Here is a 13,429-nt window from a genome sequence, read left to right on the forward strand (position 1 = left end):
ATAAATTCATAACTCATCTTTAAAGACTTACATCAGCTGAAATGCCATGAAGCCACAGAGAAACGTGGGATAATGGGACACAACTGTTGACAGATGGACTAAAACATTGTTAGTTGTGTTGTTTTCAGGAGATTTTCTGACAGTAACAAACTAATCAGCTAATTAAAGCATAACAACTAAAACTGTCATCTCTTCTGATTGTTGGACAAACTGTGCAGCTACAAAATGACCTAAAACGTACATTTGAGCTGCACTTCTGCAGTCAGAAATGCCGGAGAAGAAAGCTTTATGCTCTCCACCTAACTGGCATAAATTACATCTGGGTTTTGCTCTGTGGCAGCTGATCGATACAACCTGTTCAAACCACTGACTTTAGCTCTCACTCGCATTACTTGTGTTTTCGGTGAAGGTCACAGACCAAACAGCAAAGGTCTGCCAACGGCTCAGTATTCCTCTCACAGCCCTCTCTTCAGTCGCAGGGGTGGAAGTTGAAATCACTTTAGAGAAGCACCGGAAATTAACAGAGACGCTCCTGCCTTTTTTTTTTCAGGAGCAGAAAAAAAAAATCCTTTGCCGAATATAAAGCTAATCCCATGTTCCACTGCTTCTTTTTGGTCACGGCTGTCAGCGTGAACGTCTGCTGCCAGCCTCTGAGGTCTAACTGCAGCAGACATCATTACGACGGCTCCGTGTGCCAAGTGGACGGGGAAAATAAACAAATCATAAAAAAGAAAAAGAAAAAAAGAAACGCTACCCAGGAAGCCGTGCCTCCTCGTTTAATTGCCCTCTCTCCAAACTCTCATGGCCATTGTCGCATTGAAGTGGTGGCACTAAGCAGTTTCCACTTGAAAGTGCGCCCCATGGCTAGGACAGAAGAGCAGGAAGAAGACATAAACGTCTCTTCAGTTCTAAGAGCGGCAATGTTGTTCCTTTCTTGTCGGTTGCTAAACTAAATGCTGTATTATAAAAGTCTCATGGGTCCATACAGACATTAAAAAAACTTGCTGTGCCAAGTTTTATAAAGACACTTACGGCCATCTTTGAGATCTTACATTTAATCTACAACTGATTCCAGTGAGAGAAAGAGAAAGAGAGCTTCTTTTAAATTGTTGTCGGTTTCGTTTTCTATCGTGAACTGTTCACTGTGTGTCTTTGAGAAGGAAAAGCTGAGTCATCTCCTTTGACATTTTCAAAGCAGCAGGCACCAAACTTTCATGACCGAGACATAACAATGCTCAATTATCTTCATATCAGTAAGTCAACTTCTGGGCTTAACCGAAAGCAGACTCTGGATAATCGGAGGTGACTCAGGTGACTTTTTGAAAAAGAGCAATGACTAAGTGGCTTGAATTTTTCTCTTAACCGGTGGGTGGAAAACAATTAAAGTCAGACCTAACCCCAATTAAACTTCCATGGATCCTTTTGTACGTTTCAACATCGGCTTCGGCGGGGATGGAGCGTGGATCAAAATTCAGCAGTCGGTATTGCCTCGTTTTTCTGAGACTAAAATAATCTAGTCTATCAAGCAGACAAACACTTTTCCACTTCACTTGTTCTGCACGTTTAATGGGAGAAAACTAATCAAAGCGTGACCAACCAACGCAGGAAAATTCTTCCTAACCAGCAACCCATGTAAAAAAATAAACAATTCCTCAAGTAAAACAACTAAATCATCACCATTGGATACAAATGAAGTTGCCTTTGGGGTTTTGATGTCTCACCCTGACTTAAACTTGTAGTAACCCATCTGGCCGCTTGGTGGCAGCAGAAACAAGCTGTGAACACATGCTAGTGTGAACTTGCCTATTTAGAAAAAGGTTGCAGCAATTTGGAGCCGCGTTTCTGGCCAGCTGGTGAATTTAGGTTCAGTGTTCACTCCACTTTTAGCTCGGTTTTGGTCTCTAAAAACTCAAAAATATGTGGCTCCTTAGCTGCTAAATGCTCAAGTGTGTACGCCAGCTAATTTCCAACTTTCTGCGGTTTTGGTGCAAAGCCGGTTGTGGAATTTTAAACAACGCTATGAGAGCAGTTGGAATCAACCAAAACAGAGAAGTTGCTGGCCTGAAAACCAAAAACAACGAGTATAAAGCTTCTAAAAAAGATCTGCAGGAATCAGAATTATCAACAAAATCTCCAGTTCACTTCTCTGGTTTGGACACTGCACGCCACCACATTTACAAACAAACAATCATGTCACAGTATTCGATAATTTGTCATTTATATGTAAATAAAAGTTAGTAAACTATCAGAATTTCCAATAAGAAATTCCTAGAGCGCAAGTAGGACCACATGTCTTCATACTGTCCACACAGCAGTCCAAAACTCAGACATATTTGAGATTTATGTAATGTTGAACATTTTTGGTCAAAAAATGATAAATAGAAAAATCATAATGACCTTTGAATCTTGTAACAACAGCTGAAATGATCACAATATTAACTGATCATCAGAAAATTGATCCATAACTACTTCTTTCGAGCAGCAAATGAACACCAAAAAAAATCAAATAATAATCAGTCTTTCACATTTACAGCATTTGGTGTTTTTTTTTCCCCCCTCTGTGCTCTTCTCAATGGTTTAAAGTGGGCGGGGCTCCGTTGGCAAGCGGTCATGTCACATACTTCTGTGCACCAATCACAATCCGGCAACACCTCATTCTAAATCTTTAGACAGCTGCAGGGCTGTTTGCAGAATTGCTGTCAATGAAAACTTCACATCCACAAGGTCCTTAAACAGACCTCTTTCTTTAGAAATCATTCAACCATTGAAAAAACTCAGGACGTTTTTTTGTGTTTTTTACCTTAAATTGTTCTTAATAACGTTAAATATTCATGATATCAAAGTTAAAGAAAGCTTTTGAGATGCACTTAAAACCATTTGCTGTGCACGACATACTCTACACAATGTTGCTCATCAAGAGGCCAGCAGCCAAAATGCCAAATTACGCCCAGAATTTGTCCATCCGAGTAATTTTTGGTGCAACAAAGAAGGCACCGAGTAAATCAGCCGAGTCTGATCAGAAGTGACGAGGTCGTCTGGGTTTGATTCGGGGCACAGAGGGTTCAAAGCCGCATCTCGTTGCATGGAAATATATATTTATCATTGTCAACATTCAGAGATCATTTGCTGCTCTGATGATGATGGGGGGAGGATAAAAACATCGCCTCAGGTCTGTTCCCCACATCAGTATACAGCAATTTGTTTGGCTGCTGAGTGAAACGGCCACAAGATGCGTTTTTTATGTAACTTAAACGTTCATCGAGCAGCTCAGTGACCACCACTGGTGCCTTGAGGATTCAAAAAATATTGTCGTTGTCGAGGAGACAACTCCCATCAGTACTGAACGTGATCTCTCGTAATGGTTTTCAGTGGCATTTGCTTTATTCCCCGCCCGCCCCCCCCTCTCCCACTCCCCGAGGTTTGGCAGACATGAAATACCAGCCGCTCTCCCTCTGAGGGTCGACAGAGCGGGATGAGGTAGCTGTCTTGACATTTTTTGAAAAGGGAAAAGCTCTGGGAAGGAGAGTGATGGCATGCGTTAAAAGGTCACGAGCTGGACTCAACCCATGATATTGAAGCTGTAGGTTATGGAGGGCTTCCATGGATCAGTCGATTGAATGTGTTTTTTGTGTTGAAGCTATTAGAGGAGAACTAAAAAGCCCAAACTCTCATTGTAGGTTCCAAGATTGTAAAAAGTCCTGATTACAAGAAATACTGATGAATTCAACCACATTTCGAGTAGAAATGATGAACCAGGAAACACATTTGACACATATGAGCATAATAATTGGTTGTAAATGTCCTACCAGGTAATATAAAGATTTAAAAAATATATATATACCAGGAGTGACAACCCTGTGAATGTAAACAACTCTTTTATTCCACCACATTTTCACCACCCAGAATGACTTATGAAAGCATTAAAAAAATATATAGATATATATAGATATATATCTTACCTGTGCACATTCATTTCCTGAGGGGGCTTGGTAGCGTGATCGTAGGCAACTTTGACAGAAATCCCAATGGCGATGATGAGCGCGATGACCCCGCATGTGATGTACACCGTGGTGTTGGTCTGGTCCAGCTCGGGGTCGTACGTGTCACCTGTTGGCGCCGGTGACGGGGGCTGGGTTTTGATCCAGTCCGGGGTGTTGTAGTTGGTGCAGCTCTTCTGCTCCACCCGCTTGCCGCGGTCCGCGCAGCAGAAGCGCAGGAAGCAGCTGCCGCAGCAGAAGCGGTGGTCGGTGTTGTTGCAGGAGAACTCTTTGTCGTACTGCCCGCTCACGTCGTAGTAGCCCATGCAGGTGTCGTGCTGGACGCCGAGCGCGGGAGCCTGCAGCTGGGTGATCTTCCCCGGGACCGCCGCCGGGACCGCGGTGGTGCTGCCGTTGACCTCCTTCACCTTCACCTCCTTCCTCCTCTGCGGGATCTTGTTCTTCTTGTTGGTGGTGTTGGCGGCGGCGCACAGGACATTCAGCGGGTCTAAGTAAATCAAAAGCAGCAGAAGGTGCTTTATCCCCATCATTCGAGGACGCGCTGGTGTTTACTCTGCTGGTCTCCAACTCTCTTCTGCTCTCTTCTCTCCCTCTTGAGTACCACTCCTCCACTTTCTTACCGAGTTGAGCTTCTTGCAGGTTTCTTCATCGCAGGTACTCCCGTTTGAGCCAAGCTTTCTTTTTTCTGGCAGGTTTTGCGCTCATCAGACACACAATGCATCTTCACACTTTTGTGTTCATCCAACACGGAGCCCGTTTTTCGAGCAAAAGTTCTCTTTGGCCAAAAATATCGATTTTGATTTTGGACGCGATGCAGACTCGATGTCCCTCTTTTTCTTCACATTTAACTGTTGATCTGAGGATGATGGAGGCTCGTGGTTGCACTGTGGAGGAAGGAAGGGATGTGGTCGGTAAAACAGGACTTTACGTTGAGCAAAGTATCCATAACAAACTTGATCAATAAGCAGATATGATAGAAAGAAGATGAATCTGCAATAACTTTACAGAATATAAAAGCTGAGAGCACTTTCAGCACCATGGACAGCAGCCAAGTTTCCATATTACATGTTGGAGGTTTCAGCGTCAAAAAAGTGAATAAAAATCGACACTTTTCTGTATTAGTATCACTTAAAACACCAAATTTAGCTTCTCAACTACAAAGCACACCCTATTCTGTATCTTGCACTGCACAGGGATTTAAAAAAAAAAAAAAATATCTGCGTTGTGGAGCGATTTGTCGCCTCGTTCTTTTCTTCATTTTTACGCATTCAACTTTTTTTCTTCCGGTGAGTAAAAACTTATATTCTGTTCTAATGAGAGATGAAAAGATAGATAGAGAGAGAGAAGATGAGGAGGAGGAGGACTTACCGGGTAAAACAGTGGTCGGTAACCGGGTTGTCTCAGCCACTGCCACTGAATCAAAGAGCCTCGGCAAGACAAGAGGCAAGACCTCTCTCTCCTCTCCGGCCCGCCTCCCTCCACCTCTTCCTCTCGCTCTCTCTCTCTCTTACTCACTCTCTCTGTCAACCCCCCTCCCCTTTCCCCACCTCCCACCAACCACGTCACCAATTCAGGTACTTCCAGTTAATTATCAATCGCCATCTCCACCCCCCCCCCGCCCCCCACCCTCCTTCTTCTTCTTCTTTGGTCATATGCCTCCAGGCTTCACTCGATAACTCGCCGAGGTGGAAAAAAAAAAAACAGAAAGATAACAGTGTATTAGAAGTTGTCTGAAAGCAGCCAGGCGCTGTTGTTGGTGCAGGTCACGCATCAGTGCGCGCGCGCGCGCACACACACACACACACACACACACACACACACACACACACACACACACACACACACACACACACACACACACACACACACGTTGTGTCTGTAAAAACATGTCAGAGCCGGTTTACTTTAGAATTATAAATCAAATGCCATCCCAGTGGAGGGGAGGGGAAGGGAGAGGAGGGAGTGGGGAAGGTGGGGTGGAAAGGATTTGGGTGCTGCAAAAATGTCTAGAAACCAAGGGGGAAGTTTTAATTTTACTTTCAAAGTAAAACCAGTTATTTCTGGATGTATGGAAAGGGCTCTATGATCAAAATATTTTGCTGTCAAGCACATAAGAATCTGAATATTTCTGAAGCCAAGTTCGTTTCTCACTCTCAAAATCTGTCTTTAAAATTCAGGGATGAAAAATCAGACTTAGTCATATTGAAGTTGGTTTACAAACTGACAAATCTGTGTAAAATTTTTAAAAAAAATTCCCAGATTGTGTAAATTATCTCAAAAATTAGCACATTTTCAAATTCAAAACTTTAATCTGAGAGAAAATTCTGAGAATAGAGTTATTCTAAAAATCCCAAACTTTTCAGTGTCAAACATTTTAAGATAAAAGCCAATTTTCTGTGATTCACGATGCACTAAATCTTCTCAGGGCAGATCATATTCTATGAGAGAATATTCAAATATCTTCTTGTGCAGTACATAGCACTTTTCTGAGCGTACTTATTATTATTATTATAATTACAGAGCAGTGAATTTATTGAAGCAGTTGATAATGCAACACCCCATCTCCCCAAAGACATGCCAAGGTGAACTATTGGAAGTGGGAGGCAGTTAAGAGTATTAATAAAGAGTCTTTTCTGTTTTGTTGGGGATTAATTGTATTCACAAAGGTGTTTTAATCTGGTGAAATCTGGCGCAGCAGATGGTGAAAATACCACATTAAAACAGCCAGACAGGTAATTTGACAGCAAAAAAAGAAGTCATATCAAATTGACTTTCAGAAATACTTTGCTGTCATTGCCTAAAGTCCGCTGTCCCCATTCACTCCGTTATTATCCGGCGTGTCAAAGCTCATCCATCTGGTGGGCAGACGAAAACCACTGCCAAGATTTATTTGTTTTAGCCAGCCTGAGTGCTATTTGAGCAAGGTGAATGCTGTTTGACCAAGGTCTGCTGTTATTACTTTTATAGCGGAGGGGTTTCGCCGAGCCGCCGTTCGTGAAAGGTGATGATATTTATTGGGATCCTCTGACACATTTAAGATATATAAGGCCGGTAAAGACAGGTGTTTTGTAGTTCTGTTACAAGTAGAACTCACGACACACAACGCTGCTTCAGCACATCTCATGGGATCTCCCAGGGTTTCGATTTTGTTTTTGTACCCAACAAAACATATTCTCTCAAATAATGTTAAACATAATGAGCTGTCATCAGCCATCAGTTAAGTAAAAAAAAAAAAAAAAAATGGATTAGATGGTTGATTTTGACATGTCGGGATTGGACGACAAGGTGAGAACTTTTTAAGGCACGATTTCAGGTTCATGCCGCAAAGAAGTTATGCACAAAATACATTGTTTAAGATTTCACAAACATGTCAGAAATCATAAAAATCTTAGAATACATAATAAATAATATATAAAAAGGTTGATTTTATTAACTTTTCTGAAGCTGAAGCCTCTAATGAGCCAAATCGCAACTTCGTCGCTGTCCGTGGTGCTGAAAGCGTCTGCAGCTTTATAATTGGTCCAGTTATTGCTAATCTTTTTTTACAATATCTGCTTATTGATAAAGTGGCTCATGGTTTTGGATCTGCTCTGATATTTTAAGATAAAGTTTAAAACCATCATGACTTTATTTAGGAGACACAATATCACAAGTAAACATCTGACTTGTAAGTCCGTGCTTCAGCAGAGATAAGGATTACAATCTCTCCTGTATATGCAACCACCTAAAGTCCCACACTTGAGGTGACAGATGAGACAATTGTACATGCTGCTGACCAGTGAGATGTTGTTATAAGATCAGAAAAAGCAAGTAAATTGCCCCTAAAATTGAGACTATTTTGTCAGTAAAAGTGAATCAAGCTGCCACGACACAGTGTGATGGTTTTAAAGTCCGTAACCTTTCATTCTGAGGACGAGGATGACGTCAAGGATTATCACAGGAATTAACCTTTTCTACTATTAATCAAGGCACTTATACAACCAATTCCCAACAACAATGGTTCCAAGAGGAAACACACTATGAACAAGTTCGAAAAGAAAAACGAAAAAGTATTTTCTGCTCCATAAAATTCTTTATTTTTATGAAGATTTTTTTTTTAATGAAATTGCACCAAAAAAAAAAGGTGTAACACAAGCTTTAAAGAAACGGTTTGCTTTCTTGTGATATTTACAGCTAACACAGCTACTCAACTCTACCACGTCTGCTCTAAAGTCGCTTGAGTAGGTTTATTAAAAGCACATAATATCACAGGTGTCCTGCACACTTTGCTCCGGACAGACGGACTCACGTTGGCGGTGATCCCTGATCGGCTGCTCTTATTCGACTTATCAGATGTCCAAAGCATTTTATCTCTCACTGCTAATTTCACATCGCGGATGGAAGAAGAAGAGCAAGTGGACATTAATTGCAGGCCCATACTTGACACCGTTTGAGTTGATCCACCCGTTCAGGCCTTTAGAAATAAAAGTGCGATCAACTCTGCAGCGTCCCTGACAGCACTGTACTGATAATATGACAAGAAGACATGAAAAAAGGGCGCAGGGCTCTCTGATGAATGTCTTTCCACTGTGGATGCTCGGGGAAGAGAGCATTTTGCAAATTGGCCCTCCGTTCCTCTGTCAGTCAAAATGGCACATCAGATGGCATGTTGAGCACAGAAGGAAGAGGGATTGTCCATTAGTGTTAAACAGCTCCGAGTGCAAAAAGCTGGTCTCAGCAAAAAAGCGCTGACAGGTAAACGACGGGGGTCGAAGTTGGCTGAAGAATAATGAGTCCGTATTTCCGCAGAAGAATGAAATAATAAATGACATCAAAGGGATCTGGAGTTTCGGATTTCCAACGACAAAACAATCAAACTGAGAAAGTAACGCGGTCCCTGAAAGCACCATCGTGCAATCGTCACGTCGACTGGCATCACGGATATTTACCCCACATTCCCTTTCTCGTTCTAGTTGGTCTATATTTTGTCTTTCAATCAGGGATTTTTATGTGGGTCCTGATTTGGCTTAGCTCGGAGCACCAACCGAAATGTCTGCCCCAGTTCTGGTGCAGAGGGGAATTGCTCTCCTTTGACACCGGCCCTGTTCAAGGGTCCGTTCTGCCGCTTTTGTTAATGAGCCAGGCAGCCTCAGCATGTCTCGTGAAGCTCCGCGCCAGATGCAGACTGAGTCTCTGCACTGTTTTGATGAGACTGTGGGTCGTTAAACAGACCGGGAAATTTGTATCTGTCCATTTTACGGGTGTCTGATCCGCCGTACAGCAAGTGGCTGACTTCAAATCATCCCATAATACTCACAAAAATCCACTTTTTTGAAGTTATCAGCATATAAAGTGTACTATGTTGTAGGGACGAGCAAGTCTGTCTCTGTATCTGTTAAACCAACTAAATTATCCATATCCGTACTCGTCAGGGCGGGGCTTAATCCAGAAGTGGGTGGGAACTAACCGGAAGTTGTTTATTCAATCCTGAAATTTATATGGGTTGATCAGAAATTGCTGAATTTTTTATGAGAAAACTATGTTGCCAGGAAAATTTGAATGAGAATATTTCTGTCAGGAAATAAAAATGTCCATTTCCTGATAATGAGTTGAGTTTTAACCATTTAACAAAAAAAATTACTCTTTATTATGTATTCGCATTTTTTTTTTTTTTTTTCATAATTACTGTTTTGGTTATTTATTATTGAACTCTTCCATAAAAGGGAAGCTTGTAAACATTTTTGTATAATTGATGACTTACTTCATGAAATATGCACAAATATCGAGTTACAACAGCTTTTCACTCCGAGAATTGGAAAGATTTTTGACGGACAAATTTATTTGCAAATTATTATTAAGTCTCTCGTGAGGCAGAAATGAAAAAAAAAAAAAAAACATTGCAGTTAATGGATAATCTTTTAAGTGATGACAGTCGGTGTGCCGGAGCACTCTGGGTTTGTTCAGCCCACCTGTCAAGCGAGACTTTTATTCCCCCGACGAAGAGATCCTGATAATCTGATGAATTATTTACCAAATATTATGCAAAGGAGGAAAATGTCTGATTTGACCTTTTTTTTTTTTTCATGGAAGGTGCTTCTTCTGGCCCGCAGGGAATACGACCGTCTGACAAAAGTTTTCTTGGTGTGTTTATACAGCACGTAAACGAGCAGCATCGAGTACACCGATGAAGCCGAATTGTTCATTTATCTAATCTTTGAAGTGTTTATCAGTAAAACTAGTATGTCTGTAATCTGGAATAAAAAATATCTCCTTCCTGTCTGAAGTATGTGGGAGTTTATTTTCTTTTGGGTCACTACACATCTTTCCCTCCAAAACTATTGCTGCTGTTGCCACGGCAATCTACCTGTTGATCTTCATCTTTGATGTTCTCGAACTCCTCTTCAGTCCAACACCTTCCTCAGACTTGGACGAAAGGTTAAAGGGAAATTAAAAAAGTAAATCTGCAGACACGGAGCAGGAGAAGGAGAGGAAGAGGCTGAATCAGGGATATCAAGAATCGTTAGCGTCTGAAGGAACTGATGGTGAAAGGAGTTAAACTGTTAGTATACTCAGTTGGAAACAATCGTTCAAAAGGTCGGATTGATTCAGAAACCATCAACACCTCGATGTCGGATTGAGTTCAGCACTTTGTTGTTTTGCAGAAAGTTGCAGAAATGAGTTGGACGGTCAGATATTGACGACCGCTTCACGCCATGAACAGCCAGTGGTGCGGAGGTTAGAGAGGTGCAAGGGTGGTTAACTTCTCTATTCAGCTCGCTTCTTTTTTTTCTTTTTTTTCTTGCTGTTGACACAACTACTGTTCTCGTTTTTCACACGGGTAAATGTGTGCAACCAGCCCAGTATCATCACGTCATACACACCCCCATCCACCAAAGAAAAGCTGCCGTCGTCCAGACGTGAGACCAACGCGTCCATAAACCGACGGGTGTCGCATGAGGCGAGGTCCTGAGGCCAAGTGGCCGCAGAAGTCCTTATAAGGAGGTATGAAGGACTGTCGCTCAAAAGAATAGCGTACAAAAGGCTCTTTTTTGAATTTTATTTCCGATTTTTTTTTCCTAACCAAGGATTTTTAACCCTCTAACATGATTTTGTTTTCCGAAAGCACATAAAGACAAAAAGTCGCACGAGGCAAAGACGTGACACTGAAACGCTTCCCTCTAGTGGACGGGCGTGTGTATTACATGTTTCGCTACGATACCGCAGCAAAAATTACCTGAAAATGCACACTGATTAGAGCTGTTGTTGGTCAAGAGAATACGACAGACAAGGTAAACGGTTACAGCGCTTCAAATAGTTTGGGAGCTGCGTGAAACGTTTTAGTTTCAAAATAACAGCTCCAAAAAACGTGAAATGCCTTCGTTTGAAACTGGTTTGCTGCAGAAGTGAGTCGGGAGTGAAGCGTTTGAGTCTGTGAGGAAGCAAAAAGTGTACATGGATTTACCTTTGGAAACACAAGTAAGTCAACTTTTGTAAGCTATTTAACTTGAATTATGCCCCGCCCACCTATTCCAGAAACCAGATTGGACCCCAGGCACGTCAATCAAACCAGACACGCCCCCAAAACATAGCTCTCTTTGAGGCCTTATATCCATTTTGTTTTTTTGCACCGCTGGGCCGCTTTAAAGATGAGACACCACACTTTGTTCGATTTTTATCCAGGGCATTTGTTTTTCAAAATGACCAAATCAACCCTGTTCATGATCGCAGCAGTTGTGACAGCTCTTTTGTGGACGTCCTACATGGTGACAGCATAACAGTCGTTGGTGAGAAAGGTTAAATGAGTTTGTCATGATGTGAACAAGCTGAATTAAAGGGGAAATAAAGCTTCACGGCTGAATAAACTTCTCAGATGTTGAGCCTGAGAGTGACAGGAGACCGGGAGCAGCCATCAGAACGGATAAATAAAAGGAGGGTTTTTTTCTTCTTCTTTTTTCTCAATCAAATCCAGTAAAGCTGCGCGGCCACAGAGACTTGTTGGTGTGTTGATTCCTGTAATTTGTTTCTATTTGACACACCTCACCGCCCGATGATGCATAGAAGAGGATTATAAACTACAGTAAAAATTCTAATTTGGACCTCGGCGACTGGATGAGTCGGACCTTAAAGAATAATTAATGAATTGGTAAAGAATGCAAAGTTGGGTCTGGGGAAATTAAAACTTTCAGCTTCTTTGTTTGTGTTTTTGAGATATAGCTTAAAAAAAAAAAAAAAAAAGAATAAAAAAACAAAGCAAATGGACTTAATGCAAAAAAAAACCTGGAAGAAGTGATGGTGAGAAAATTGTGTCCATTCTCCTCAGAAGAGAGTATGAACTTCGTTTTAAAAACTCATTTGTGCCCTTTTCAATTCACATGTTAAACAAGGGACCCTGATAGGAAGGAATGGTTGTGTAATCTTTATTGGTGCAATATGATCACGCTATGGGAGCAATACCCACGATGTTGAATGTCTCTCAAAGAGGCAATATGTTTCATTTTTAAGCTTGTCTACGCTGCAGTCCATTTGTGTTGGATGCTACTGTTTATTTCTTAAGTGAAATGCAGTCTGTTTTTACTTAAACCTCGCTATTTATGGCACATGAATGTGTTTGTTTTTTTAATAATTTTATGTTTGTCCAAACTGCAGAATTCTATCAAATGCACCAACACTTGGCCAAGAAACATTTCCCCATGGGGACAATAAAGTATATCGCATCGCATCGTATCGTAGATCGATGATCGCAAAGTAAATATCAAAACAGGAAGTCAAGGAGGAGGATGTGTGTGTGCTGTGTGTGTGTGTGTGTGTGTGTGTGTGTGTGTGTGTGTGTGTGTGTGTGTGTGTGTGTGTGTGTGTGTGTGTGTGTGTGTGTGTGTGTGTGTGTGTGTGTGTGTGTGTGTGTGTGTGTGTGTGTGTTTGCGTACAACACACCACCACAGATGTATTTTTTTATGAGGACGCATCTGGCCGTCGGTCGGTGGGCAAAATAAAAGTGCCTTTTTTATTTTTTTTAGAGCGAGCGCTCCAGCCTTTAACTCGTAGCTGGCGGACATATTTCCACGCTCCATAGTTAAAGTCGAACACAGAAGAATGTTGTTATTGTGGGGGAGGAGAGACGTTCTTCTCCTTATCTCGTTGGGTTTGCATGATTCTGAGGGAAAATGGAGTGTAATGAAAGAAGCCAGAGGAAACGAAGGCCCAATGATTTCCTTCTTTTCATCACTTTGTGCAGCACTAATGACTGGGGGAGTGGGAGGTGTGGGTGTGGGGGACGGAAGGGGGTGGGGGGACAGTGCATTTGTCTTGTTTAGCTACGATTGTCGTGCTAAACTCATTTCACCTCAGCTCGAACGGGGGCGGCTGCTGGTTTTCTGGAGGAGGTCTGGGTTTCTGCACCGACGGCTCCTTCGGGTTTTGCCGTACGTCGTCTTTTTTATGACGCCGTGATCATC

The 13,429-nt window shown here is 41.9% G+C and overlaps 1 protein-coding gene across 3 annotated transcripts in view; it reads right to left on the reverse strand.

Moving 5' to 3' along the window:
* Positions 1 to 5,457, reverse strand: part of LOC138631210 (protein shisa-6-like) — a 67,884-nt gene extending 62,427 nt beyond the window's left edge. For all 3 annotated transcript variants that reach the window (XM_069716009.1, XM_069716010.1, XM_069716008.1), the window contains exons 1-2: positions 5,367 to 5,457; positions 3,960 to 4,882 (exon numbers count right to left, since the gene is read on the reverse strand). In XM_069716009.1, coding sequence (XP_069572110.1) covers positions 3,960 to 4,528 — 569 coding nt within the window. In that variant the 5' untranslated portion in view covers positions 4,529 to 4,882; positions 5,367 to 5,457. The remainder of the gene's footprint in view (positions 1 to 3,959; positions 4,883 to 5,366) is intronic.
* Positions 5,458 to 13,429: the final 7,972 nt, after the last annotated feature.

This window comes from Brachyistius frenatus, unplaced genomic scaffold, assembly GCF_029030835.1.
Source record: "Brachyistius frenatus isolate BFR_SWC_R1_liver_20210118 unplaced genomic scaffold, ASM2903083v1 Contig_151, whole genome shotgun sequence".
In the NCBI taxonomy this organism is placed as follows: Eukaryota; Metazoa; Chordata; class Actinopteri; family Embiotocidae; genus Brachyistius; species Brachyistius frenatus.